The following is a 27,596-nucleotide window of genomic DNA, read 5'->3' as shown; positions in this document are numbered from 1 at the left end:
GGCAGGGCCGTCCTTATGAATCCTGGTGCCTAACGCAGGCCCAAACACCTGCAGCCTCCTGGGTCCCACCCACGGGAAGGGCGGCAGCCGGTGTTCCCAGTTAGCCAAGCACTGGGTTTGCTGCCCACTAAGATTTACTTGCTGCTCAGCCAACTTGCAGAGCGGCCACAGCACGTCCCTAGTGGTGGTGTGCACCCAGCACACCTCAGTGCATGCAATAAAATTTATCCCGACCCTGGATGAGAAACAGAGGGAACCCCAGTGGCGGCTGTGTGCAGTGAGGGGGTTGTCAGGGCAGGAACAAGATGAAGGTGGCAGGGGAGCAGCCCAATAGAGCTTCAGATCAGGAGGCAGAGCAGAGCCTGGGGAATTGACAGAGCAAGAGCGAGCCATGCCCTGGGCCACCATGTATCCTGCGTCTGCCCATCGGAGCCTTTGCAAGATCTGCCTCGCAACCCAATGGGCCTTCAAGCTCAGTTAGCGCCTGCAGGGCTGCGGGCGGACACACACCTATCACAATGAGCCCAGGGCCTGCATCGGCAGCCGCCCAGGGCCAATAACCAGCCAGCTCCATTCTCTGTTCTGAGATTTAATCGCAGTTCGTACAAAGATTCCAAAAATAGAGACCGAGACGGCGGCGCCGGCTTCAAGTGTTCTTTCTCTCGAGTAAGACAAAAGTGTAACAAACAAAAGGAAGTGACCATGTAACCACAGCAACTGGAGGCCGGACCCACTGGGTGGAGTGCACAGACCCCCCGGCCACTGCTGCAACAGCTGGGGGGCGCCTCCACTGCAAAGGCGGGAGTTGAGCAGAGGCAGGGGGTTAACAGGAGCCCAGCCCCATGGGAAAGGCAAACCAGGGGGGCCAGGTGAGGACGTGCACGTTGCAGGAAGTGGCCTACAGAAGCCCAGCTGTGGGCCTCTGGCCAGCTGCATTTGGGGGCTCATCTGATGCTGGGGGTGGGGTGGGGGGAGGCTTGAGACCAACCTAGGCACCTGCAGCATGAGTCCCCCCTCCTCCGGGCTGCTGGCAAGGTGCCTGCCTGGCTGTGGCACAGGCTGGGCTGAGCCAACAGAGGAAGGATCGGAGTGGGGCTAGAACCAATGCTCAGGGAAGTAGCCAGGTGTGGGCAGGGGCACAGGAGTGAATGGGGAGGCAGTGAGCACGGTGGGAAATTCCTGACACAGAGTGCAGGGGGCTGGCCCAGCCGATTCTTACATGCAGGAGAGAAACAAACGAGGTGCCTATTTCACATCCCAGAAGGGGCATCTCAAGCCACAGCAGAGTCAGGGGACAGGGCCCCCTGGGATGCCAAACAGCAGAGGCGTGTCCCCAAGGGCAGCAGGGAATTGGGGGGCGGAAAGAAACCTGTGTTAGCACAAGCTGGGGCTCCCTGCCCTCGTGCTCCCTCTGCAATATGCAGAGCTGGAGTCCCGGCTAACTAAGATCTCCCCTATAAGGGGCACTCGGACTCCGAGGCAGGGGAGACCAGCAGGGGGAGAGGTTTTCATTGGCCCCTTTCCCTCTGACCCCAAACTGGTGCTTCCAGCCCTGCTTATGCTAAGGTCCCAGCCCTTCCTAGCCGGCCTGGGAACAGCACCTCCTCAAGGCCACGACGGGGTCTGGCTGGGCCCAGCTTTGGTCCCATGGTTCCCTCTCAGGTCTTCGGTTTGGCAGTGACCCACAGAGCTCCCGAGAAGAAGTGTTGAGTGTCTCCCTCCAGATATCGCTCACAAATGCAGCAGCTCAGACACAGGGATGTCCCCAGCCAGTGTCCTAATGGCACTTGATGGTGTAACAGCACAAGAGTCTGTCTGGCTGGCAGCCCAGAGGATCCGTGCGTCAGGCCCTGATGCCACACGGGCAGAGCGACCGCCGGGCCCAGACCCATGGGGGTTCCCACAGCCTGGTCGACATGTGGCTGGAAGAAGAGCTAGTTCTCTTTGGAAATGCCAAAATGGAAGGGAGCGGTGGGAGTCGCCAGCGAGGGGCTCCTGGGTGGTGCCAGCGCCACAGGTTTGTCGAGCTGCCAGTTCTGTTACAGAGGTCGGGCCCGTTGCCAACACGCCACCAACTCCTCCCTGGCAGATCCCCCGGGGGCTCCCGTCCCCTGGGGCCGTGTTATGGCCCCATGCAGCGTGAAACCAACGAGGAAGGCTGGGAGAGTGGCAGAGGCCCCCGCTCAGCACAAGGGACCTATCCTGCTGGGCCGGCCTGGGGCCTCAGCAGGGGGACTCATCCCCTTAAATACATCTGGATCTTTAACCTGATGGGACCCCCCAGAGGGCCTGTTAGTTTTCGGCCAGCTGGTGGAGGAAGGCACATGTTCTCGTAGGCCTGTGCCCCCCCAGATGCAGGGCAACGGTTAAGGCAGGACAGTACCCTGGTCCCCTAGTTGGGGGGTGCTGCTTTCTACTACAGAAATGTGCATCCAATGGGGCTGGCCCCCCTCCCACAGCTCAGAAGTGCCCCCGGCACCCACTTTGGCAGAACCAGCTAAGGACGCAGAGGGTGGCTTTGGTTCCAAGTGACCCGTTAACACAGCAGCATCCAGCTGGGGGCGCACCCAGCCTCTCCCCAGCTGCAGCCAAGCGGCAATGGGTGTAGGATAGGAGCTCTGCTCCACCAGCAGCTGCTGGAGCCAGGAGGTCCAGCCAGGGCTGCTCCAGAAACGGCCTCCAGAAAGACGTCTCCAAACGCCACAACAGACTGCCCGGGGGGGTAGACGGCCCTGGGCCGAGGCTGGGATCCACACTGGGGCTGAGAATGGGGCTGGGCTGGAGCCCTGGCTCCCAGAGGGCACAGGGTCAGGGACACAGGAGTCCCCCTGGGCCTGAGGAGTGGGGTGCAGACCCCAGACAGACCTGGCTCACCCCCAGAGGCCGCAGCAGGTGTGCGTGTGCATAGGGGGGTGGGTTCAATGGTTCCACATGTGAGGAGGCAAAGGCAGGGTGCTGGTCCGCCCCAGGCACCGCCAGGCTCTGGGCAAGCAGGGCCCTGGAGGGCACCCGGGGATGGGAGGAGGGGGCCCACAGCAGTGGCCCTTCAGAGCGCTGGAGCACCGTCCTGGCGGGAGGCACTAGCAGGAGGCCGCCTGGTCGGGCACTTGGAGGGGAGTAAGGAGGCAGCGGGATGCCCCGTGTGGAATCGTCCCAGCTGTGCCTCGGGCTGGGCGCAGCGTCCCATCTGCGGCTGAGCGTGCGGAGCCCTGTACCCCGCAGCACAGGGACCCCGAGGGAGCGGCTTTGACCGGGGCAGCTGAGATCCCACATCCCGCCCTGGTCCGAGAGGCGAGGGCCCTGGCACTGGGGCCTCGGAGCCAGCTCGAAGGCACTGAGTGAAGATCCCCTGCAGAAAGAGGCCGCGAGGGCACCGGTGGCGCTACAGCGCCCTCAGCTGGCCCAGGCTGGTATAAACGTCCTCCGCTTCGCTCAGCTCCTCAAAGATGGGGATGAGGTTGAGCAGCTCCGTATCCGCCATGTCGTCAAACCAGGACTGGACAGGCACCTGGAGGGGAGCGAGGAGGGGCGTCAGAGCAGGCCAGGCCCAGCGCGGCCATGGGATGTGGCCGGGCCAGGCCGGGCCGCCCAGGGACTCACTGCGTTCTCGGGGTGGAAGATGTAGGAGGCAGGCGAGTTGTCCAGGATCAGCGTCTTGCGCAGGTCCCGGCCCAGGCGGCTGAGGTCCTTGACGTAGCAGCCCTGGTGGAAGACGCAGGACTCGCGGAACAGCCGGGCGCGGAAGACGCCGCGCTTGTCCAGCAGGTCCGTCACCGGGTCGGCGTACTGGCCAGAGAGAGCGAGCGAGCGGGCGGCACGGACTCAGAACGGGCGCTGCAGGCACCGGGCTCAGCCCCCACCGCCAGGGCCGGGAGGAGCAGCTGGACCGGCCCTGGCCTGACTCAGCACAGAGAATCCCTCCCCGGCCACGTCCCCTATGAGCAGAGCTGGCTGGCAGTGTGGGGATGCCCCCCTACAGAGGGACCTAGTGCGGGGCTTGGCGGGGGGGGGGGGCCACCAGCCATTGTGCCTGGTCTACCCCCTCCCCACCAATGCTCCTCCCTCACCCACCTGCTCTGCCCTTACCCGTCCCTGCCCACGCCTCTCCTAGCCATGCCCTGCTCCTCCCTGCCCTTCCCCCCTTCCCTGCCTTCTGCCTGCCCCTGCTCCACCTCCTTGGTGGCAGCTCGGCTTCCGGGGAGCGCGGGTGGCAGGTTCTTCGCCCGCGAGCTACGGACCCAGGGCAGTGCAAACTAGGAAGCGCACCCTGCTCTGGGGCGGCGGCGGGACCCGGCCCCACACTCAGCAGCAGCGGCGCGGTGCTGCCAGTGAGCGCAGGGCTCCCCCCAGGTGATCCCCCCCCGTGCACTCCCCGGCGGTGCCCCGGCTCCCCTTACCTTGGCCAGGCTGGCGGTGAAGAGGACACATTCAAACAGCTCCCCCATCCGCCGCAGGAACTCATCCACAAAGGGCCTCTTGAGCACGTAGACCTGGGGGAGAGGGGCTGTCAGTTGGGGGCCGAGACTCACGGGGTGCAGGGGACGCTCAAGCTCCCCCTTTCCACTGGCAAGCAGGTGGGAGCCCCCAGCTCTCGCCTGCGGCTCTTTCTCAGGCTGAGGGGGCCAAACACTGTCCACCGGGACCAGATGGAAGGACACTGGCTGCACCCCACAGGGGCACCCCATCCTCAGGGCTGCTGCCAGCCTTGGCGCTTCAGCCCTGGTCCCCATCACCACTGCCCCCCGCCTCCCCCAGCGACTCCCGCTGCCCGCCCCGCCCCGCCCCGCCCCGCCCCGCCCCGCCCCGCCAGCCCATCTTCCTCAGATGCCAGCGGCCACCTCCTGAAACAAGTAATCAAGAATAGGCCGTGTTGCCTGGTAACAGCCTATCCTGGATTACTTGAACCAGGCTACAGCCTCCACAGATCCTCTGCGGCCCTCCCAGCACGCAGGATGGGCCCTGCTCCTGGAACGGCTCCTGATCACGGCCCCGCCCGCCCGGTCAGAGGGCCTGGCTTACCTGGTGCAAGGTCCCCTCTATCTCCACAGGCACTATGAAGTCGGCATTGTTGATTGGCTGAAGGGGGAAAGGAATAGGAGGGCAGCTGTTAGCATACGAGGCGAGGGGGACAGCAGAGGGGCTCCCCCGCACTCCAGAGGGACAACAGGGAACCAGCCCCCGGAGCAGAGGGCTCCAAAGACACCCAACTGGCCTGCACAGCTGGTGCAGGGTGGTAGGTAGGAGCGCGTCCTCTGGGGATCAGGCTGCACAGAGCCAGAGGGGATGGGGGCGAAATGACCCTCTGACATAGGGAGGGCCAGACTGCCAGCTCCTGGGGGGTGGGGGGGCCGAACTGGGGACCAGAGTTCAGGTCTGAGGCACATGGGCTGCTGTTACAGAACCACTAGAACTGGAAGGGACCACGAGAGGTCATCAAGTCCAGTTCCCGGCCTCACGGCGGGACCAAACACCATCTAGTCATCCCAGTTAGACACTTATCCAACCTGCTCTTAAGTCTCCCATGATGGAGATTCTACAACCGACCCGGGCAATTTATTCCAGGGTTTAACCCCCCTGACAGTTTGGAAACTTTCCCTAATATCCAACCTAAACCTCCCTCACTACAATTTAAGCCCATCGCCTCTTGTCCTGTCCTCAGAGGCTAAGGAGAACAATTTTTCTCTGTCCTGCTTGTCGGTACTTGAAAGCTAGTATCACGTCCCCTCTCAGCCTTCTCTCCTCCAAACTGAACACACTCAGTCCTTTCAATCTCTCGTAGCTCATGTTCTCTAGACCTTTAAGCATTTCAGTTGCACTTCCCTGAACCCTCTCCAATTTCTCCACATCCTTCCTAAAAGGAGGGCCCAGAACTGGACACAATACTTAGGTTGAGGCCTAATCAGTGCAGAGTTGAGCAGCAGAATGACTTCTCATGTCTTGGTCATAACACTTATTTGGTGAGAGTGGACACTGTGTATGTGTGCGAGAGCCCCATGGGTAGCTCTGTGTGCGCACGCATGTGATCGAAAGCACATGTGACAGGGGGTCCCCGCATTCATCTGGCTCTGCTGGGCGGAGGAGAATTTTATTTTAGGTGGAGGTGCGTTGCATGGAAGAGCCTCTAGGACTTGCTGCAAACCAGCTGCTCCACTCTCTTTGCAGAAGAGACACTGAGGGTTGATTTGATAGCAGCCTTCAACTTCATGAAGGCGGGCTCTGAAGAGGATGGAGAGAAACCGTTCTTAGTAGTGAGGGAACAAGGAGCAATGGTCTGACGTTACAGAAGGAGAGGTGTAGGTTGGATATTAAGGAAAAACTAGTTCACCAGGATGGTGGTGAAGCACTGGAATGTGTTACTGAGAGAGGTGGTGGAATCTCCATTCCTAGGAGTTTTTAAGTCCCAGCTTGACAAAGTCCTCGCTGGGATGATTTAGTTAGGGTTGGTCCTGCTTTGGGCAGAGGGCTGGATTCGATGACCTCCTGAGTTCCCTTCCAGCTTTATGATTCCATGATCCTCTCTTCAAACAACGGGGCTCACAGGATTCCACCCTCCACTGCTGCCCCAGATGCACCACCCATTTCTTGGGCATTCACAGGAGCTGAGCTGACAATTCAGATCCCAGCTCCTGAAAGTCAGATCTGCCTGCCCCCGCTGCACCATCTCTTACCACCCCCTGCAACAGAGCAAGCCCATGCAGTCACCTTAAACGAGCTGTGCACCAGCGTCTCATCCAAGTCGATCACCACACAGATCCTGCCCTGGTCCCGCTGAGTCACCTCGGGGAGCAAGCAGGTCCCAGGAATCTGCAAGCAGACACACGCCCAGTTGTCAGGTGGATTTGGGGGAACAGGCCTGGCCAGGAGTTAGATTCAGTTCAAAGGCTGAGCTGCCCCCTCCCTCCTCAACAGAGACTTTTCCATGGCGATCGGGGCAGTGGGAGTAACTAGCAGATGCTCCCCCCATGTTGGAGAAGGCCGAGGGGTGCTAGCAGCTCCCCCATCTCACACTGAGTTGCGGTGTCCATCCGCAACTGATACCAGAAACAATTCCACTGAGGACTAGCCGGCAACTCAAAGCATGACCCTGAGTGTGCTATGGAATTACTCGCCTCTGCAGACATAACATCTCCAAACTGGACCATGCTGAACTCCCAGCGGGAGCGGCCAGGGAACCAGGGAGAGAACTTATGCCGAGCTGCACGGATTGAGTCGGACCAAAGCTCCAGCCTGTCCTCCAGCAGTGGCTGCTGTCAGATGCTTCACCGAACAGAGCAGTTATCAAATAATCCCTCCTGTTGTCCTCCAGTCCCAGCTTCCGGCTCTCAGAGGTTTAGGGACGCGCTCTGCATGGGAGCTGTGTGTCTGCCCAGCCTGGCCAACCGGCCTTAATGCCTTTTCTCCAGAGGAGAAACCGTCCCATTCTGACGATACTCTGGGACGAGTGGGGAACAGGCCCTTTGAAGCAAGATGGATTAAGGGACTCTTCTTAAAACGTCTCCTGGGAAGGCAGCTGATTCTGGGCGGGAGCCAAGGCCAGGACAAACACCACTGATACTGTGAGGTTGGGATCAGGTGCTGTTTTTGCAGGAAGGGATATTGGCTCGGGAGACTGGAGCTGGGAATCTCAGCCACCCACCCTCTCCCGGCGGCTGCTCCGCACATACCTGGTAGAACTGGTACTGAAGACACTGCAGCAGATCAGACTAAAGTGAGAATGGAGAAACACAGGTGTTAGGGTGACAGTGGGCAGTAGCACAGAGACGGGGTCCTCCCCACAAGCTGCAGGCTAGTGCCCCCTCAGCCCTAGTATCAGGGCACAGAGCTCCCCTCTGATTTACTGCCATGTGCTTCAGCAATGCCCAGGGGAGAGGAATGGGCGAAGAAATAATCAAAGGCTCTTGCTGAAAGAGAAGACGCTCGGTGCTGCGCCCTTGTAGAACATCCCCATCACTGCAGGGGGAGCCCCTTCACAGCTGTTCTGTGACTTCTAGGGGGGAGATGGTACAACCCCCAGGGGTGGTTTCTAGATGGGGCTGCGGCCAGCCCAGCCTGGAGCAAGGATACAGGAAACACTCTCAGGCTCTGTGGTTCACCGCGGTCCATGATGAACAAGGTCTGTTCTTAAGACACGGGCACGTCCGAGGCAGGGTGGGAAGCACCCTCTCCCAGCCCTGCGACCCCCCTACCTTGGCAATGGTGCTGGCTTCCTCCTTGCGCAGCACGTGCTCTCCCCCGCAGCCCGACTGACCCACATTCTGCACACGGAGGCAACAGAAAAGCGCCTTGAATATGTTCCGGCCGCGAGGCTTCTTGGGAGAAGACTTGGACACCAGTCCTGGAAGGAGGGGAGAGAACCAGAGCCAAGCGTAAGCAGGACAGTTGGTTCCGCAAGTGAGGTCCAGTCCGGTCCTGGTATTGCAGGGTTCCCGCTCATTATTCCACAGGTGGAATAAATTTTGTTCTGTGCACATAGGCATGTGGAGCTGTGCACCAAAAACAGACACACACACACACACACACTACTGGCTGTGGATGCTCTGCTAATCAGCTGGACAGCCCCTGACTCTCCCCTGGGTGGCCGCCTGAGCGCTCGGCTTACAGGGAGCAATGGCCGCTGGGCAGGATTCCTTAAAGGATGGAGTGAATTCAGCCCAGCAGTCCTCACTCATCCCACAGCCTTCCCAGTTACCTGGGCCAAAGCCCCATCCCACCCAGTGCCTGCGACTCCCAGCTCCAAACTGGGAGGGACCTGGGGCTGCAATGCTGAGCAGCTGCCAGACGGTGGCGCTGCAGACCCACAAGTCCCCAGCATCTTTGAAGCAGTCAGGTCCCGCAGCTCCCACAGCCAAGGGTGGGGCGGATGCTTCCCTGCAGAGAAACTGGCTCAGACCCTGGGAAGGGGAGCCCCCAGGGAGGGAGAGCTGCTGGGAGCTGACAGGCCGGTGCAGTGGAAGAGATAAATGGGATGCAGCCTGGGGGGACATGGGGTACATTTCACAGCCACCAATGGTGATTAAAAGATAAGTGACGGTCACTGAGCCTTGACAGAAGCTGAGCTGGGAATAATACATGATACAGCCATCGCAGGGAAATCCAGCCATTCTAGGGCACCAGGCAGTTTTTCCCCCGCCCAAAAAACCCCCAGGGCAGAGAGGCCAGCTGAGCCACGGGGATGGGAGGGACAGCAGCCTCTCCGGGAGCATGCTGCAATCCTCCTTTGCAAAGGGGCTGAACCTGAAAGCCTGACACCCTCGCTAACGCCAGCATAGAGGGAATCAGTACAGTCACACCAGCAGGGACATGCCAAGCAGGGGTACAGAGAGCTACCGGCCGTGCTCAGGAACACCATCACTGCTCGCCCTGCAAGCTAGCACCAGAATTCTGCTGCCACGGGCATGGGGGGGCCCCTCCATCATGCTCTCTGGGCCTCATGCACTCTGCTGTCCTGCCTGCCTTCCAGTCCACCGGGAAGAATTCTCATCACCTGCTAGACCACCTGATGCCCCCGCACAGCACGGGACGCCCAGAAGCAGGCAAGGAGACTCAGTACAAGTGGGCAGCTGGTCACAACTAACCCTGGGCAGGGAGCGTTGGCCAGCTCCAGGCACTGTATCCCACCAGCTGCCCAAGGGGTCTCTCCTGAGCACAGGTTGCGTGCTATGTCTACTGTTCTGTACTCTGCAGAGGCGACGTGGGGCCTGTCTGCTCTCGGGACCCACCGCAGAGATCCAGATATTTCAAGGGGGCTGAGCGGGCTGCAGCCCTTTGAGAAGGTGTCAGCTGAGGCTTGCCCCTTCCTTATCTGCACCTCCTCTCCCCTGTCCTGGCACTGCCTCATCCCAGTGCAGGACAGGCAGGCACAGAGTGGCAGGTGAGTTGTGGTCACCCAGACTGGCTTCACTTAATACAACCCATGCAAAGGGATTTCATGCCAGCCCCGCTGCGCAGCCAGTCTGGCTGAAGCCTTGGCACAAACAGGAAAGCAGCAAGGCACAGCGGGGCTGAGTGCTCAGGATTCGTCCACCGTGAACTCTGCCACTGACTCACCATAGAGTCTTGGGAAAGTCCCTTAACCTCCCCTGAAACTAATACCATCCTTATTAAGCTGAAAGCGCCACAACCTCACAGTGCACCCTGGGAGTGCCTCGCCTGGCACGCTACATCCCTGTTCCATCCTGGAGACAGCTGAGCACAGTGCCCCCAGGACTTTAGCTGGGGAAAGGTACCCGGGGCCAGCGGTGACCCCAACCCACCAACAATCTCTGTCTAGTTGCACCTGCACCACTCCCAGCAGCAAGAGATCAGGCTAGTCACCGTCCCAGTCCCTCTCTGATAACTACAGCAGCCTTTCCTCCTTCTCCAGTGTCACAACTGGCAGAGGAGGTTAATTAATGAATTAATCAATGGTATTTGGTGAGGGCTTCCCTCCCAAGAGCCCTGGACCCAAGCCAAGAGAGCCGCTCAGGGCCAGGGCGCACGAGCTATGGGACAGCACAGTGGAGCCAGCTGGGCCCCCTACAGACACCTGCTTAGCCCCTGGGAATCTAAAACCTCAGCCCTGTGGATCACAGGCTTCCGCTCTCCCTGCCAGGCCAGTTCCTGTTTACTCCTGAGCTTCACCTGCGACTGTGAGAGCCACCCCTGCAATGGACAGGGCAGCTGGAAGCAGAGGTGAGGGCTGGGACTTTGGCCTCCCCATGGTGAGCCCAGTGTGGGCTCAGGGCTGGGACTGGTTAATGATAAACCTGCTGTTTGCTTTGCTGGCAGTCCCAAGGGACCAGCGCTGGGCGAGCTGGGGGTGGGGTAGGAGGTGGGATACAAGGTGCTGCTTTGCCCATCGTGGGGCAGCCTTCCAGGCTGGTACAGAACACTCCCCTCCACTCTCACACCCACCCAGCAGCACCCCAAAACCAACACCCAGCCACCCAGCTCCATTACCAACACCAGCTGCGTTCCCTCTGGCTCCCTGCACCCAGAGCCCCTTCCCCAGCAGACCTGAAAATTTCCTTTTTTAAAAATAATCCTACATTTGAGGCCAAATCTCTGCCAGTCTCACCCACCCTGCTGAGCTATGCACCGGGAGGAAGGGGGCTCCTGCCGCCTTTTCACTCCCACGCAGACGCTCACCCGCAGACACAGCTAGCGACCACGAAACCGAGGCTGCATTCAAACTCAGATCTCCAAAGCAGAGGAGCTCGAACCTACTGCTTCCTGATCTGCACGTCGGGGGCTTCTCCAACTCCAAATGCCAGGAACACATCCCTGGAGGATGGCAGGCAATTAACAGTGAAAACATCTTGCGGAAGAATTCCTAGCAATGGAGGACTCGCCCTCGTAACAGCCCAGTGGCCCTCTGTGGCCAACATCCCAGCTCTCGTGCGGCTGGTACTAGAAACCCACTCCACTCCACTCCACACCAGACATTCACAGCAGGGTGAACTGGTGAGGGTGCCTCAGAGGGGGAGCCGCGTTAGTCTGTATCTGCAAAAACTGGAAGTCCTGGTGCACCTGCTAGACAAACAGATTTTTTTGGAGCATGAGCTTTCGTGGGCCAGACAGGTGATGAAGTGGGTCTTTGCCCACGAAAGCTTATGCTCCAAAAAATCTGTTAGTCTAAGGGGCCACAGATCTGGAGTATTGCATCCAACTCTGGATCTAACCCTCCCCACGTCATAGAAAGAATATGGGCGCACTGGACAGAGTCCAGCGGAGGGCAACAAAAATGATTTGGGGGCTGGAGTGCAAGAGTCACGAGAAGGCTGAGGGCTCCTTTTGTGTACAGGAGAGCGAGGGGGGATCTGACAGCAGCCTTCAACTATGATAGAATTTGCCAAACCAGGGAGGTCAATACTGCCCAACAGTGTTACTGACACTTCCACTGCTTGTGCATGAATCTGCCGTGGTCTCCTGACCGGCTGACTCAGGAGCCACCCGCTCGGTTTGCAACTTTTACAGCCCGAGCCCAAGATGAAGCCAGGAGAGAGGAGACGAGCCCAGCCCTCTCCCACTCCACTTGTTCTCCCCCTTCTTCCTGAGCAAGCTCAGCTCTGCAGCTGAGGAGGGGAGGACAGAGGTAGATCTCTGGAGTTACAGCTCTGCACCATTTTGTGCCCCGGACTTCGGCAGATCAGGAGCCAGGGGGTGGAAGTGAAAAGTGGACCAGCTGCATAAAGGGACTTGCTAAGCTCTGGAGAGCAGGATTCCCTCTAATTTTTTTCCATCCATGGTGGAATAAATTTTATTATGGGCACTACAGCACAGGGGTTGTGCACCACCAGTAGAAACACAGGCTGTGGGTGCTCTGCTAAATCAGCCAGGCTGCACCTGACCCTTTTTTGGGCAACTGCCCAAGTGCTCAGCTTACAGGGAACCCTGCTGGGGCTCCAGGTGAGGCTCAACAAGGAACAGAACAGCCTTCCCACTAGACCGTGGAGCTCAGTTCCATCCGTCAAAGCGGAAGGATGAGGCAGCAGGAAGGTGGAGGCCAACCTGCAGGTCTTCTTAACCTTCCCACAATGCAGCTGGGGGGGCTGCTCTCAAAAGACAGACCCCAGCTGGGATGGGTCTAACTGAGGGCAAAAAGTCTATGCCAAGGTAGCCAAGATCAGGCAGTGACTTGAGGATGTTCCAGGCATGCCAAGCACCATCAGTGAGAAGAACCCAAGGACAATGCAGAGATTTCCTTGACCGGAGCGTGGCTCACTCCAATTTCTCCAACATCTTTCCACCTGGGCTCCCAGCACTGGGTAAAAACAGATCTGGCTCAAAGCTCTCCTCTGATTTCTAGGTGGATCTTAGTGGGCAGGTCCTGGAGCTCTCTTCAGCCGTTGCAGCCCTGCACCAGGGAGACCAGGCTCTGCAGCCCGTGGAACAGACGAGGCCAGGCATCCCCAACGTCTAGCATGGCAAGTTGCAACAAGGATTCAGTTTGCCAGCATGAAATCCCATCAGGCAGGTTGGAGCTGCAGCAGCTACAGGTGACAGCAGAGGCTCCTGTCCAGAGAGCACCATGTGCAAAATGCAGCACAAGTGGTTTGGAGGAAAGGGACTAAAAAGGTATTTGCACTTGGAGCTAGAAAGAGACATTGGACAAATCACTGCGGTGAGAACTCCAGCCCCTGCCAACCACAGTGTTTCTACAGCACCCATTGCCATAGTATCTGGGCATAGGGGGCAGGGTTGTCCTGACACCTTCATCTCATTCGTCCTCTGCCAATTTTACTTTCCAGATCTTCTGTCCTCACGGTGGACAGATGCTGGAGAAGACGGGGAGCTCGCCAGCTTCGAGCCCCAGGTAAGTGCTCCCTCGATTCCCAAGCCTGACGCTGAAGGTGAACCAGAGGCAAGGATCCACGACGACCAGAAGGACCAGGCCCAGCCACTTTGGCGGGGAAGGCAGAGAGGAAGCCCTTGCTGGTGACAGAGCTCACCCCAGGAACCAAGAGCCGCCCTGCTGTACCTAGGGGGTTGGCTCATCTTCCTATTCCAGCCACTGGGGAACCCATTTCTTGGTGCAATGGGACAGTGATACACTGTTGAGGCGGCACACAAGGACTCTCCCCCCTTCTGTCACCTGCCTGCCATGCATCCCCCTGCTCCCCACCCCCGACCACACTTTGCCAGACTCCTTCCCCTCCTGACTCCCTGCTCTGCAGTGGAAAGGGCAGCCTGGATCCTAAGGCAGCCAGAACAACAAAAGGAAGGATTTCTTCATGCGACATACAGCCAACCTGTGGAACTCCTGGCCAGAGGAGGTTGTGGAGACCATGACTTGAATCAGGTTCCAAAAAAAGAGGTGGGTGTGTCTCATGAAAGCTCATCTAATAAACTATTTTGCTAGTCTTTAAAGTGCTACTTGACTGCTTTTTGTTTTGATAGGTTCAAAAAAGAGTGAGATACATTCATGGAGGTTAGATCCATAGATGGCAATCAGCCAGGACGGGTAGGAATGGTGCTCCTAGCCTCTGCCAGAACCAGGAATGGGTGACAGGGAGGGATCGCTTGCTGACCACCTGCTCTGTTCATTCCCTCGGGGATACCTGGCATTGGCCGCTGTTGGTAGACAGGACCCTGGCCTAGATAGACCTTTGGTCTAACCCAATGCTATGCTCACTAACCCCTGCCCTGGTCCCGTGTGTGTGTTCTCCCTGGGTATTGCCCCGTCCCCTCTGGGTTCTCCATTGCCCTGGGGAAGGTGTGAATCTCAAACACCCAACCCTGGGGAAAGCCATTCATGGGAGCCCAGTAAGCATCATCCATCAATTCCCTGGCTGTTCAGGTTGAGATGCTAGAATGACAACAGAACTGGTTGAGTTACTGGTCCCACCCCGACCTGGCCTGGAACGGCAGGTAGCTGGGAAGGGCTGGGTTTCCAAAGACAGGGAGGGATCAGGATTGTCTGTCTGTGGGTCGGGGAAATTAGCACAGGGCAGGAGAGGGTGATCCCTTGGGAGGAGCCACAGAGAGGAAGAACTCAGCCCCAAGAAGCAGCGACTCCCTCTGCACCCTCCGAACCTGCTCCCCGAACCTGCAATATCCCTGTGCTCCAAAGGGGCAGCTACCTCCTTCCGTAGCTTCTTGCCTCTCTCTCTGCAACTTCACCAGGGAGACAAGTGCTGAGGTCCTGAGTTACCAAGGGGGCTTGGGGGTGCTGCAGAGCAGAAGGAGGGTGAACCCAAAGCTGTACAGAAGGTGGCCCTCCAAGTAGAAGGGATTTACAATAGGTCCCAGAGCAGCTGAGCCAGGTGTCCCGGGATGTGAACTGTTCACAGATTGTAGAGCCCCCCCCTTATCTCAAGCGCCAACAGTTCCAAGGTGCTGGTCAGTGCAAGGGCCTGGCTAAGAGCCCCCTGGCCCTGGGAGGGAGGGGAGGTTGCAGCATTAACTAACAACGAACCGTCCTCTGCAGGTGCAGGGCCCTGCTGTTCCCCCCATCTGGGCCTGGCTCACCCAGCATGGCTGGAGACAGAGTAGTCTGGCCGGTAATGAACAAATCACTCCTTCGCAGACCTTTCCTAGTCAGGGAGCGGGAGACTCCTGGGAGCTGCTTTCCAGACAGGCCAAGACATGTGTTGCTCATCCCAAGGCCGTCCACCCACCCTCCCCGTCCCAGGAGGAGAGCACACACAGGTGTGCTCAGACCATACAGCTCACTGCTGCTTCCTCTTGTACTGGAGAAGAGAGACAGCGTGGGCTACCCAGGGGAGGCAGCTCCGTTCTCTGGGCTGAGGGATCTGCACAGGCCCGGAGCTCGGTGTGGTGCAGGGGAAGTGGATTTGCAGTCATCCCAACAGTGTTCCCAAAACAGGGACTTGTCATTAAGGTGCCCAAGCTGAGAAATTACATTTTAAAAGCACCATTTCTTAAACGTCCCAACGACATCTCTCCTGCCACCACCTTGGGGAAGAACCTTCAACTTGTCTGAATGGTCTGCAGGGTGCGAGCAGGGCCCAGGGAGAACAGAGACATTCAAGTTTAGCAGCACGTTGCCCGCATGTGAAATAGCCAACATCCAGCAATACCCGCGGAAGGAAAAGGCTGGGAACGGATGATAAATACTGGCGGGGGGAAAAGTACCCAAAATTTACTTGAGTAAATTTACTGAGTAAAAGTACGACGACTTTGGGGAGGGGGGTAATTAAGCAAAAAAGAGTCAGATAATCCTTTTGGAAAACTACTTAAGTACAAGTGCGGACGTGCCACATCTTGATTGTGCTTATATATCCAGAAGTTAAAAACCATCCTTCCCACAGAAACCCATGGAGTCTTCTGGATACTTGAGTACAATTGTGACGTGACGCTGGTGCACTTTTACTGAAGTAGTTTTCCAGGAGGACACTTCACCTTTTATTTAATTACATTTTCCCCCCAAAGTAGCTGTACTTTCACAGAAGTAAATTGTTAAGGGTACTTTTCCCACCTCTGTTAAATACGCAGCTTGACTGATTTCAAGTCCTGGAATAAACACATGGGATCCTGTGCACCGTCGTCTAAATCAGCGTTACTTAAACTGAGAGAAACAGAACGTCAGCGTTCCACCAACAACTCGCAGGTGTGCTGTGAGCCTTTAGAAAAATACCCTGAGGGGCTGTATTTTCTGCTATTAAACCCCGATACAGTGCTACTTCTTCATTGCTACGATACCCGCATCAATTACTTCCTTTGGGTTTTGCTGTATATGTTGCTGGGTTTTGGGGGGTGTTTTTTGGCTTTGATAAAATTTTTTTTGAAAATTATTATTGTTCCGTGTTCTGTGGTCTCAAAGAGTTTAGGGAACACTGGTGTAGACTACATCCCCTGGGCACCAGATTATACTCCGAAACTAACTGGGGATTAGGGCGAGATCTGCAGTGGTGATTTATTGTGCTGTAAACTTCTGGCTCAAGGTGAAAAAAAAAACCACCCCCTCCCCCCCAGCCAGCACAGCAAGTTACAGCCTTGTAAAGTGCCAGTGCAAAGAGGGCCCAGTGCAGTAAACTTACAAAGGAGGTTTAGCTAGAGTGCTGGGGAGCACTCCCCTAGAGCTCCTGCTGTGGCCACTCTACTGCATTAACTTTGAAGTTGAAACCTCCAACGCCAGGGTTCCCTGGAAGCTGCACATTGGGGCGGCCGCCCAGCAGACGTTCAGGGGCTGCCCAGCTGATTAGCAGAGCGCCCGCTGCCAGCAGCGTGGGCTCCTAGCCATGGTGCGCTTCCGCACATTAATCAGTGCGCATATAAAATTTATTCTGCCAAGATGGACACCTACCCAACACCAGTGGAAACTGAGTGACAGACAAATCTCTGGTGGGCTCAGACATTTTCAACGTTCACGTCATCTCACCCGTCCCTGGCAATGCATGCCAGCGTCACCCAGCCTGCAGACCAGCAGCTGTCAAGACAGCAGTGAGACGGCCCCAACGCTGGGCACTGGGCTTACCGAGAACGGCAGCAAATGGGCCCATGGGGGGGGGGTTCCTTTTTTAAAAAAGGCCACAAGTGCAAATGGATCATTCTTCTCCTCCAAAATGGATCGATCCCACATAAGGGGACATAGCTCCCAGCCACAAAACCGCTCAGGAGCCAGCGGATGCTGGAGCGGTGCATTTGCCCAGCCTGCCGACGCTCCAGTCTCACTTCAGGAACATACATCATTGCCCCGAATACAGGAACCCCAGAGACCAGCTCCCAGAGACCAGCTGATGGGTTTGATGGACAGGGGTCACTCCTGGCCAGAGGTGGGGAAAGTACCCCACAAGTTACTTGAGTAAAAGCGCAGCTGCGTTCATTTCTGGATACTTGAGTGCAATCTAGATGCGATGTGTGTATTTCTACTCAAGTGATTTTCCAGAAGGACACTGATAACTTGTACTTAAGTACACCCCCCCACGGCACACTTTTACTCAAGTAACTTTTTAGGCCCTTTTCCCTCCTGTACTCCTGGCTGGGCCACGTGGGGCTGGAAGAAACTGCTTTCAGTCTCTGAAATGAAACCCACAAAGACTGGCCCACCATCAAGTGATGCCTCGCCCCCCTCATCCTCCCGGCCAGGTGCTGCCAAGATTCAGCCCGAAGTCCCAGCTGGACACGTTAGAAGCCATGGCTTTTGCCTGGCACACAGCTGGTCGGCTCCCTGTGAACCACAGCCAGTCAAATCATCCACCTAGGACAAAGCAACTGCTAAAGGAGCACAGGCTTTCTCTCCTCCGGCTGAAACCTGTTTAGCAAGGAGCTAGCCCGCAGGGAGGCAGGAACTCCTCCTGGGCTGGGACAGGGCAGTATAATCCTCCCCCACCTAGCAGCTAGTTCAACTTCCCAGAACTTCCTTCCTGCACATGCTGACGGGAAGGGATGGGTGGCTGGGCCAGGTGAGTTTCTTCCATTAGGAACTGAGCAAACATTCCAGGTCACAGTTGATCCCTGTGTGCGAATCAGATATTACCTCCAACCCCTCTACAGCAGCCGTTCTCACCCAGAGGCCTGGGGCAGGGTTCCCTCTGATTTTTTTCCATCTTCGGGTGGAATAAATTTTGTTCTGTGCACCAGCACTAGAAACACACGCTGCCGGCTGTGCAAATCAGCAAGGCGGCATTTGAATCTCTCCTGGGTGGTGGCCCAAAGTGTTCAGCTCAGAGGGAACACGGGTTTCGGGGGACACGAGCAGGTTTCAGGGGCTTTGCCAAGCAGGGTTACCAGATGCTGAGCCCCAGGCAGACAGCTGAAGCCCCAACGCATGGAACTGAAACCCAGGGCCCCAAACCCCATCACCCAGGGCTGACCCCCGAACAATTTAGTTTCTTGGGGCTCCCTGGGGCAAGAAGCCCCAAGCAGTTGTCCAGCTTCCTACCTGCTGACACGGGTAAGGGCTTTTATAAGCAGAAAAGCTTGTGGCACAAGTGGGCCCCGGAGTTTGTCTACCATATTGCAGGGACCTCAGAAAGAAAAAAAGAGAAGAACCTTGCCGTACGGGACAGCAAACTGCCCTTTCCTCTGCACCATCCCTCTCCTCACCCTGGGGAGGGCACAAAACTAGTTCAAGGTTATTTGGAGGAAATTCATGACCCAGAGTTTTTCCAGTTCAGGAAGATTACACAACGGTCCCAGGGAGCAACTTGTGAAACTGGGAGTGCTGGAACACGTTCTTTTACTCCCCTTCCCCATTCTTGAACCTCAGCCACAGGCCAGCAGCAGGGCTCCCTCTCATTTTTTTTCCCCAGCCGTGTGCAGAATAAATTTTGTTATGTGCACTGAGGCACACACTGATGTGCACCACCCAGAGAAACACGCTGCTGGCCATGGGCATTCAGCTAATCAGCTGGGCGGCACCTGAATCTCTCCTGGCTGGCTGCCTTAGTGCTCAGTTTTCAAGGGATGCTGGTTGAGAGGTGGAAGAATTCTTCCATTAGATTGGCAAAGCTACATCACTAGGTGTATGGATGTAAGTACCCACTATGACCAGCTCCTCGGCAGAGTAGAGAGACATCACAAGCGTGATGGGTATTTGGAACTGAGATTTAGGGCCTTTCAAATCCAAGTCACGGATCACCGTTACTTTAAGGACACAGAAGCAGAGTCACATTAACCAGCCTGCGGCTGAGAACGATCGCGTTCTGGCTGAGCATCCTGGCTCCCATTGGAGAAGCCCAGCCTCTGGTCTCAGTGCAGCTGCCATTTACTGCGTCTAAGCCTGGCACACCAGGTCCAGCGGACTGAACCTGTGGCCCAGAGCCAGGAACTCCTGTGTTACGATCCCAGAGCTAACATCAGCTCCAGCTTCAGCCCTGGGCGTGTCCCAACCACTGCTCCTCACCCTCAGAGCACAAGGCGACGTTCCGTCTGAGCTGAGCACTTGGGCACCTACCAGGAGAGATTCAAATGCTGCCCAGCAGCATGCGTTTCTAATGGTGGTGCCCTTCCACACCTGCCTGGGTGCACATGACAAAAGTTTCTTCTGCCGTCAGATGGAGAAAATGAGAAGGAACTGCACACAGACCACGTCTATGTTCCTTTTCTTTCTACGCTATTTCCCGTTGCTAACTCCAGTACAATTTCATGGGGAGGAGGGAGAAACAGCCATGGTGTAGACAAGTCCGGTCTGTTTGAAACACTGGGGGGCAGCTGAGCCTGTCGTGTCACCCCCCAGGACGTGAAAAATACTAGCGCTAACACCAACTACACCATCCCCCAGCTGAAACCAAAGGGATACTTCCCCCACTGCCTCCTAACGACACCATGGGGGCTTCAGCTTTCATCCCACCCATCCTGCTGTCAAGGGGAGAGAAACTCAGTGATGTACTGAAGAGCAATAAAGGCCCCACTGTTCTGCAACCAGAGAGCTCTCACATCTCATAGCACTGGAAGGGACCCTGGGAGGTCATCGAGGTCAGCTCCCCGCCCTCTTGGCAAGACCAAGCACCATCCCCCCCCGCTTTTTTTTAAAAGCTCTATTGGCCCCAGATCCCTAAATGCCCCCCCGCCCAAAAGGACTGAGCTCACAACCCCAGGGTTAGCAGGCCAATGCTCAAACCACTGAGATATCCCTCTCCTGGCAGGTCCTCTGCAGGCCTCCCAGCCGTACAAGACCCCTGCTGCCTCTTGCAGCCCAGGCACGGCCAGACTTGCTTCTGTACAGGGCGCACCACTGATAGTGAAGCAGCAGGAAAATTCCAAATTATTTCAAGCACATGACCTGCTGTAAAAGGCAAATCCAATTACAACCCCGAAGCCTCTGCCCGAGGGAGTTTACTCAGCAAGGCTGGTGCGCCCGGTCTAGTTTATATCCTTTTGAAAGCAGACATGGTCACCTATTTTAGCTTTGTACAGAACCTGGCGTAACAGGCCACACCCCTTTGTTTGGGACCTTCTAAAGTGGTGCTCCAATAAATACACTGCAGAACAATTGCCATCAGAGCTGTCCTGTCCATAGGCCAAGGTGGGGCGGCTGCCTCAGGCCATGCTTTTGGGGACCCCACGGTGGCCACCACAGGCGTTCTGTGGAGGGAAAGGGAGGATTACCTGGAGCAGGGTGGCAGGGGCAAGTGGCGATAGCAGCAACCGCAGGGGGTCTCTCCACCCCATACTTGCCACAGCCTCCCAGCCCACCCAACCACACATCTCTGTGGGCGACTGGAAGGCCTCTGCTGCCAGCCACCCACACAGAAGTGGGGCTCAGCAGGCCAGGAGGGCATGGCAGAGTGCTGCGTGGTGAGGGCAGAGTAAGGGAGAGAGTCCAGAGGGTAGGTGACCCCCTCTGGCCACTGCCAACCTTTGCCCACCCCCTGCTCCAGGTAAACCCCAGCAAGGCTGGATGGGGCCAGTTGGGGAGGGGGGGGTCAGAGCAGGGCATGCAGCATGTGGAGGGTGCTTAGGGTCCTGTGCCTGGAGCATGGGGTGGTGGGGTTGCCCCAGGCCCTACCCCCACCCCTAGGCCAGCCCTGATTGCTGATCTTGGAATTTCTGCCACTGATGTAAATTCCCCATTTACCCTGGCACGCATCACATCTCCGCTAGGGGCCTACCCTGGCCTGGCTACATCAGGGGAGTAAATACCTGTGTGGAGTCGCAGATTGCTATCCCAGAAGGGACCACTGGGCTTATTTCTAGCCTGATGTCCGTAAGACCAGGGCTAAGGGTGTGGGGATCATGAGCCCTTGGCAAGGTTTACTGTGGGTACTTACATGGCCCCGATACCATAATATCTCAATGACACATACTTATCCTCATAATTCTTCATGAGATAGAACAGTGCTGGTAGGGGACCGGAGAAAGGAGCAATTAAAGGTGGGATCCTGGAGGGGAACAAAACAGCACAGCCCCTAATTCCCAGGTACCTAGAAACACACAGGGATGCAACCCTCAAAGCCAGAAGTGGGCTCTGCAGACAACGAATGGGGAGAAACGGGCACCCCAGAATGCAATCTGCAAAGCCAGCACGATAGGTGGGGAGCCACCTGAGCCAGCTAATGGGAGTTGCCAAGCCAGAAATAGGAAGCGCCCTTCTGGAACACGGCTCGCTGTAAGCTGAGCCCTCGAGCAGCCATCCAGGAGAGGGCCAGGGGCCGCCCAGCTGATCAGCAGAGCACCAGCCTGTGTTTCTACTGCTGGTGCACATTTGTGCCTGCCTGGGTGCAGAGAATACAATTTATTCCACCCATGGAGGAAAAATCGTCGCAGGACCCCTCTCCCGCAGTCAGGCTGTTTTGGTTTCTTGCCTGCCTCGCACTCACCTGGGCTGCAGGAGGCCCAGGTTCGATCCCTGTCTCTGGGCGAGAAAAGGGAGGGCACTCTCACCACTGAGTTATGGGCTATTTGGATGGGGGGGAGCTCCCTCAGTCTCTGTTGCTGAAGCGGTTTGGCTGTGCATAAAGAACAAGGGAATGACTGCAGCTGGAGGACTGGATCTCTGGCATCCCACCTACCTGACGGACGGACTATCCAGGTCGCTCTCTCCAAACCAATGGCAAAGTTATCTAACCAATGTGGAATAGCTTCAAGAGGAGAAGCGAAGGCCTGATCTACCCCTGTAAATTGTACTGACCTACCTAGCTGCTCTGGGCTGTGCAAATCTTCCCCCTGCCCAGTGTGGTTCGGTCGATCTAAACCCCCGCTGTCAAAGCACCTAGATAAAGGTCAGAATTCTTCTGTCCAATTCTAAATTTCACCCCTCGGCTATCCTGCACCTATGGAAAAACTGCCTACGCTGCAGGAATGGAGCGCCACGGCCACGGCTCTGGGGGACAGACACAGCCTCATGGAGCCCCATATCACAACACCGCCCCCCCCGCCCCGTGTTTATCGCACTCACTGAGATGGGAAATCTCTGCTCAAATCCCTTCTCCCCCTCTGGCTGAGACGGAGGAATTGAACAGGGGCTCTCCAGTGTTGTAGGCAAGTGCCCAGACCACTAGGCTTGATATTTTAAGGTGACGGGACACCAAACACTGTCAGTTCCTCCTCCAGCTGGATTTATGACAGGGATCTACTACTACACCGCCAGATTTGGCATCACATGCAACATAGGCAGCTGTATCTTCCACCAGTATCTAGAGGAAGACAACCGGCTGCCTTCACAAAGGTAGGACAGAGGTACCAAGCGAACTGTTATCCTGTAAAGTTTGGTGACGAGCAAGGTTAGGTTCCTACAGGGTTCAGTGGGTGTTTTGGGGATCTCAGTGGAGCCAAAACAGGGATATTAGGTGCCTAAATCTGGGGGACTTTGTAGATACCACCCAAACCTAAGGACCTTAGCTTTACCTCTACAGATACCATCTGACATTACTTATGCAGGGTCACAGGTTCCCTCTCATTTTTCCCATCCGTGGGAAGAATAAACTGTGTTATGTGCGCCGAGGCACATATAGACATGCACCACCAATAGAAACACACACTGGCCATCGCAGGTGGCTGTGGATGCTCTGCTAGTCAGCTGGGCGGCAGCCTAAATGCTCAGATTACCGGGAACACTGGTCACAAAGCAGTGAACGAGCCTGGGTCTCCCATATCCCGCCCCCCATTGCTCTAACCACTAGACAAGCCATCCTGATGCACATTTTGTCTTCATGTTATCTGTGTTCCTAGTCCTTCCCAGGCAAGTACAGCTACAAACGAACAGGGGAAAAGAAAATATTTCCAAACTCTGGATCTTGTGCAAAAATAAAAAACAATCATTTTAATATCAGCATCACAATAAACAACGATTTTCTCCTTCAACAGCTAAAACCAGAGGGAAAAGCTGGTTTGCATGATTCAGGGATCAACCAAAGGCTCTGGAGCTGCTTTCTTTAGTAAATGAACTGAAGGGACTGGTTAAAATGTGTCTTAAAATGGCCTCGCGCACCCTAGTCCGTTACCTCCCCAAGCACTGCAATTTGCTGCGCATTTTTCAAAACAGAAGAGTCGATCACACGCTGCTGTTTGATCCAACTCCAAAAATGGCTGTCACGGCCAGAAGCCCTGAGCCCCTGCAGCAATGAAAATCCAGCCCTGAGAAGTACTCCACAGGAAAAGCAATCCCAGCCCTTTGGAATGCCAACTGCCCCAGCGAGGGGGTGGCTTGTGTGCACCTGGTACAGAGCTTAACGGTACCGAGGGCACTGCTGTCCCTAAGGATATAGGGAAGGGATACGTATGTTCCTCCATGAGGCTTAGCTCTGAGGGTATTTCAGCACTGATCACTTACTTTAAGCAGAAATATCTGCTTCCAAGTTCCTAAAAATGGGGGGGGGGAAAACACAAACGCCCAGTGCTGCTGACTGAGTTAAATGTCATGTTGCCATATTTTGATCAACCTGCCAAGAAATATATTAGAAGAGGAGAAAATATGTTTTCTGGCTCGGGAATAGCCTCAGAGGGGAAGCTGTGTTGGTCTACAGCTTCACAAACAGCAAGCAGTCCTGTGACACCTGAGAGACTAACAGTTACTAAGTCATGAGCTTTGGTGGGTAAGCCCCACTTCTTCAGATGAAAAAAAAAAAAACACACAAAACCTTGAGAAGCTACAGTGCATTCAGAGCTGCTTGAGAGAGGGAGAGATCCTATACAGAGGACAATGTCACTGGCTTTCCCCACTTCCACAAAAATCCCTGCTTCTCAGAAGAGAAAAACCCATTAAAACTGCTACGTTGCAAACATCTCCAAGGTAGCAGAAGCAGCTCCGACCAAGTCAATAAATTATCCTTAACTACAAATCTCACCCGCAAACAAGGGGACGACCTTTTTTTTTTTTTTTTTTTTAAAAAAAAAGTGTCTGTATTTGCAAGATTAAAAAAAAAAATTTGAGAGAAGACTTCAAAACTCATCTGCAAAGATTCTAAACCTGGAAAGTAGAAGGATCATTTATTTCATGGGACAATTAAGGACTTAATGACTCTTTCAAGTGGTGCTTTCCTAAATTAATTCCAGTAAAAAAAAAAAGTCCCAGGATTGTCAAACTGTGCTGAGCAGGAGGAGCAGGAATGGTGTCTGGAAAAACCCAAAGAGCTGTCTCTCTACAACTGAAATTCTGAAGGTTCAACAGCAAGGTCTTTGGATAGGCGGTAATGAATTGCACAGGGTAAAAACCACTCCAAATGGAAAACAAACCACCAATGCAGGAGCACAGGAACCTCCACCTTGGAAGAATTTACACAGCCAAAAGCCAATGTCACCAACTGTTTGCATTGTTCCAATTAAGCAGATAACAGGGAATTTGAATGCTAGGTGTGTTTCTCTTTGAAGTGATCCTTTGGGGGCCAGAAGTATCCAAAAGAAGATCAGCACACAAGATAGGAGCTTGGTAATGGGGCAGCACCTCATCTCCTCTGCACTCAACTCAAACTCCGTCCTGCTAACAGCACCCAGCTCTTGCAGCAACAAATCCACAGCTGCCTTCTTGCCCATGCTCCCATTTGCAAGTTAATTGCTTTCCAAAAAAAAAAAAAACAAACCACAAACACAACACACACACTTGTTCCACTTCCTGATCAAGATCAAGTTTTACTAGTAAGATACTTAAGAATTATTCATCTCCTTTATTGTGCCACCCACAGAGACAAAAGGCAAAAGGAACACACAGGCCTCTTCCGCACACTGCCAACTTGTTTATTCCAAGGGATTTCTCTACCCAAATTAGCGCTTCTCAGCCTGGGTCACTGCCACCAGCCTCCATTTCTGTGAAACAAGGCTAGCTAGAATAGCACCTAGAGCCTGGCACTCAGTTAAACCACTCTCTTTCAGCCAAGGCACCAAGGAAAAGGGGATGGGATGTCAGGCGAGAACAGCCAGGCAAGTTCAAAACCAAGATCAGAATGCCACCTCCACAACAGACCACCAGAACTCAAGTGTTAATCAGTAGGTAGGCCCCGAGCACCCAGACAAAACAGTGGTCGACAAATTCCCTTCACTCACGGCCGGGGCAGATATCTGATTTCTAGCATCCAACAGGCAAAATCGACTGCATTCGTGCACAGCTCTGCCAATTTCAATACTCAACATGTGCGTAAGCAGCTGGCTGGTGGAGTGGTGGGCTCTTTCGGGGGGAAAAAAATATCAAATAAATGCTGAGCTGTGAAGTGTCACAATTCAGAGCTGCCAGGTGCCCGCCCTGTGAGAAAACCGGCCTTTGTTTAGATGCCTAAAAACTGGAGCAGAACCGTTTTGGAAAACGTGCCCCTTTCGTGGGTGCTGAGCACCCACTGGAGGAGAAAGAATCAGGCCTTGAGCTTCTTCAGAGTTCTGGCCCTGCAAGCAATCAAACTGCTTCTTCAAGAACACAGAGACACTGGCTGAAAATTGGTGCCCCAAGTTAACCCACATGCGATCCAGGAGTGCTCGGGGAAAAGGAGACAATTCCATGTTCTGTTGCACACAAACAAACGCATCACCAGGGCAATCCGCAACACCCAATAAACAATGAACTAATTATTCCTGCTCCTCCAGTCTCTCACTACAATTCCGCACAGCTGACATCCCGCTTGGCCGCCTCCAAAGGCCTTGCGCCCTTCCCCCCAAAAAGCCCCCCACCCCGTGGGTTTTATCGCCCGTAGTGGAGATGAAAGAACTAGACCCCAGAGCTACCCAAGGAGGGGCACAATTAAACTCGCCCCTGTACTGCCAGCGAGATCTGCAACACACAAACCAAAGAGGATCATTTTTCCTGAAAGAAGCAATGCCCACTGCGGCTGCCTTGCTTTTTCCAGGATGAAACCAACCACTGAGCTCTATTGCGGGGAGGGTGGCAAAGTTACCAGCCCACCCCATGACACAAGCAGCAGATTGGGGATTGAAATGCCTCTATCTGGGAACCGGAGATCCTGGACATCTCTTAGAAACCTCCAGATTTGGGAGGCTACTCAGAAGCATCAACCCAGAGCCCCATCCCTGCCTTAGCCCACCCGACAGCCCCCACATGTAGATAGCAAGTGTGGAAAAAAAATCTGGGCCCTGTTTTTTTTTTTTTGTGGTTTTTTTTTGGGGGGGGGGGAGGAGGGTGCATAGTTCCCAATATCAAACCAAGCTCCTAATATCTGGACATCTGGTCACCCTACATGTGGACAAGGTCAGGGTAGAGCCAACAGCAGCTAGTGGGAAGCCATGTAGCTCAAACCTGACGTTTTAAAATCGCATATGCAGGGGGCGTGGGGGGGCACCGTTTCCAATGCAATCAGCTCCAGGACTTTTCTCAGCGGCAAGGGGGTGGGGGTGGGAACGCGCTGGGCTCAGCAGAGAGGGGGTAGGTGGGTGGGTGAGGGGGTGGGAATGCATTGGAAGCCCCTGGAATTCCTTTCCTCTGCACATAACTAGGATGTTTCTGAAAATTTCCCAAATCCCAGCCGCCCAGGACAGGAGACGAGGCAGCGAGCCCATTACAGCGACCCAAAAAAGCAAACCCACAAGGAGGAGGACCCGGAACCATCGCCCCTCCACTGAAGGGGTTCAGAGCGGGGCAAAAATTAAGAAAAAGGGGTGACGGCCCCGCAAACCCGAAGAGAAGAGCAAAGCCCCCCCAGTCCCGCCACCCCCAGGTCGCTAGATATCGCTAGTGCACAGAGCCCGAGTGGGAAAGGGTGTGACAGACCCCCCCCAAGTGCTGCACAGACTGGGGAGGAAGGGGATGGGGAGAGAGATGCCTCCTGCCTCGGATTGCAAAGTTTCTAACTTTCTCTCCCTTACCTTGTTTGGCAAGCACCAGGGCTTCTTCCCTCTGCACTTGGGTGATGATACAACCGCTTTCCATCTAACAATCCCACAGATCCAGGGGATCCTTTGGGCGGGAGGGGATTGGGGGAGGGAAGAGGCCCAGGGGCGGGGGGCGCTGTGTGTAGGAGGTGTGGGGTGGTCTTCAGCGGCAGTGCCCTGGAGCAGGCTGCATGCATGCATGCGAGCCGAGCAGCTGCTCCGGGCTTCTCAGATCGGGTCCAACATGGAGAATCCGGGGCTGGAGCAAAAGAAAAAAAAAAGCCAACCCCATACACACACACACACACACACCAGAGGAAATGGGACACAGGCGCGGTTTCCAGGCTCCCCCTCCCTCTTCCAGATAAACAACCAGCAGCTCCCCCGGCCCCCGCGGCAGGCTGAGCCCGACCTACGAAGCGCCGATCCCGGGCAAATCACACGTGGCGGGGGGAGCCCCGCCA

At 55.6% G+C, this 27,596-nt stretch overlaps 1 protein-coding gene across 1 annotated transcript; it reads right to left on the bottom strand.

Annotated features, from left to right (window-relative positions):
* Nucleotides 1-573: 573 nt before the first annotated feature.
* Nucleotides 574-27,596, bottom strand: CTDSP2 (CTD small phosphatase 2). Its single transcript, XM_074979875.1, has 8 exons — nucleotides 27,127-27,596; nucleotides 8,187-8,335; nucleotides 7,665-7,703; nucleotides 6,703-6,804; nucleotides 5,020-5,076; nucleotides 4,398-4,490; nucleotides 3,601-3,786; nucleotides 574-3,508 (listed from the first exon to the last, which is right to left on the bottom strand). The coding sequence occupies exons 1-8, from the start codon at nucleotides 27,188-27,190 to the stop codon at nucleotides 3,383-3,385; spliced, it is 816 nt and encodes a 271-aa protein (XP_074835976.1). The 5' UTR covers nucleotides 27,191-27,596; the 3' UTR covers nucleotides 574-3,382.

This window comes from Carettochelys insculpta, chromosome 29, assembly GCF_033958435.1.
Source record: "Carettochelys insculpta isolate YL-2023 chromosome 29, ASM3395843v1, whole genome shotgun sequence".
NCBI lineage: Eukaryota > Metazoa > Chordata > Testudines > Carettochelyidae > Carettochelys > Carettochelys insculpta.
This window is presented reverse-complemented; position numbering and strand designations above follow the sequence as displayed.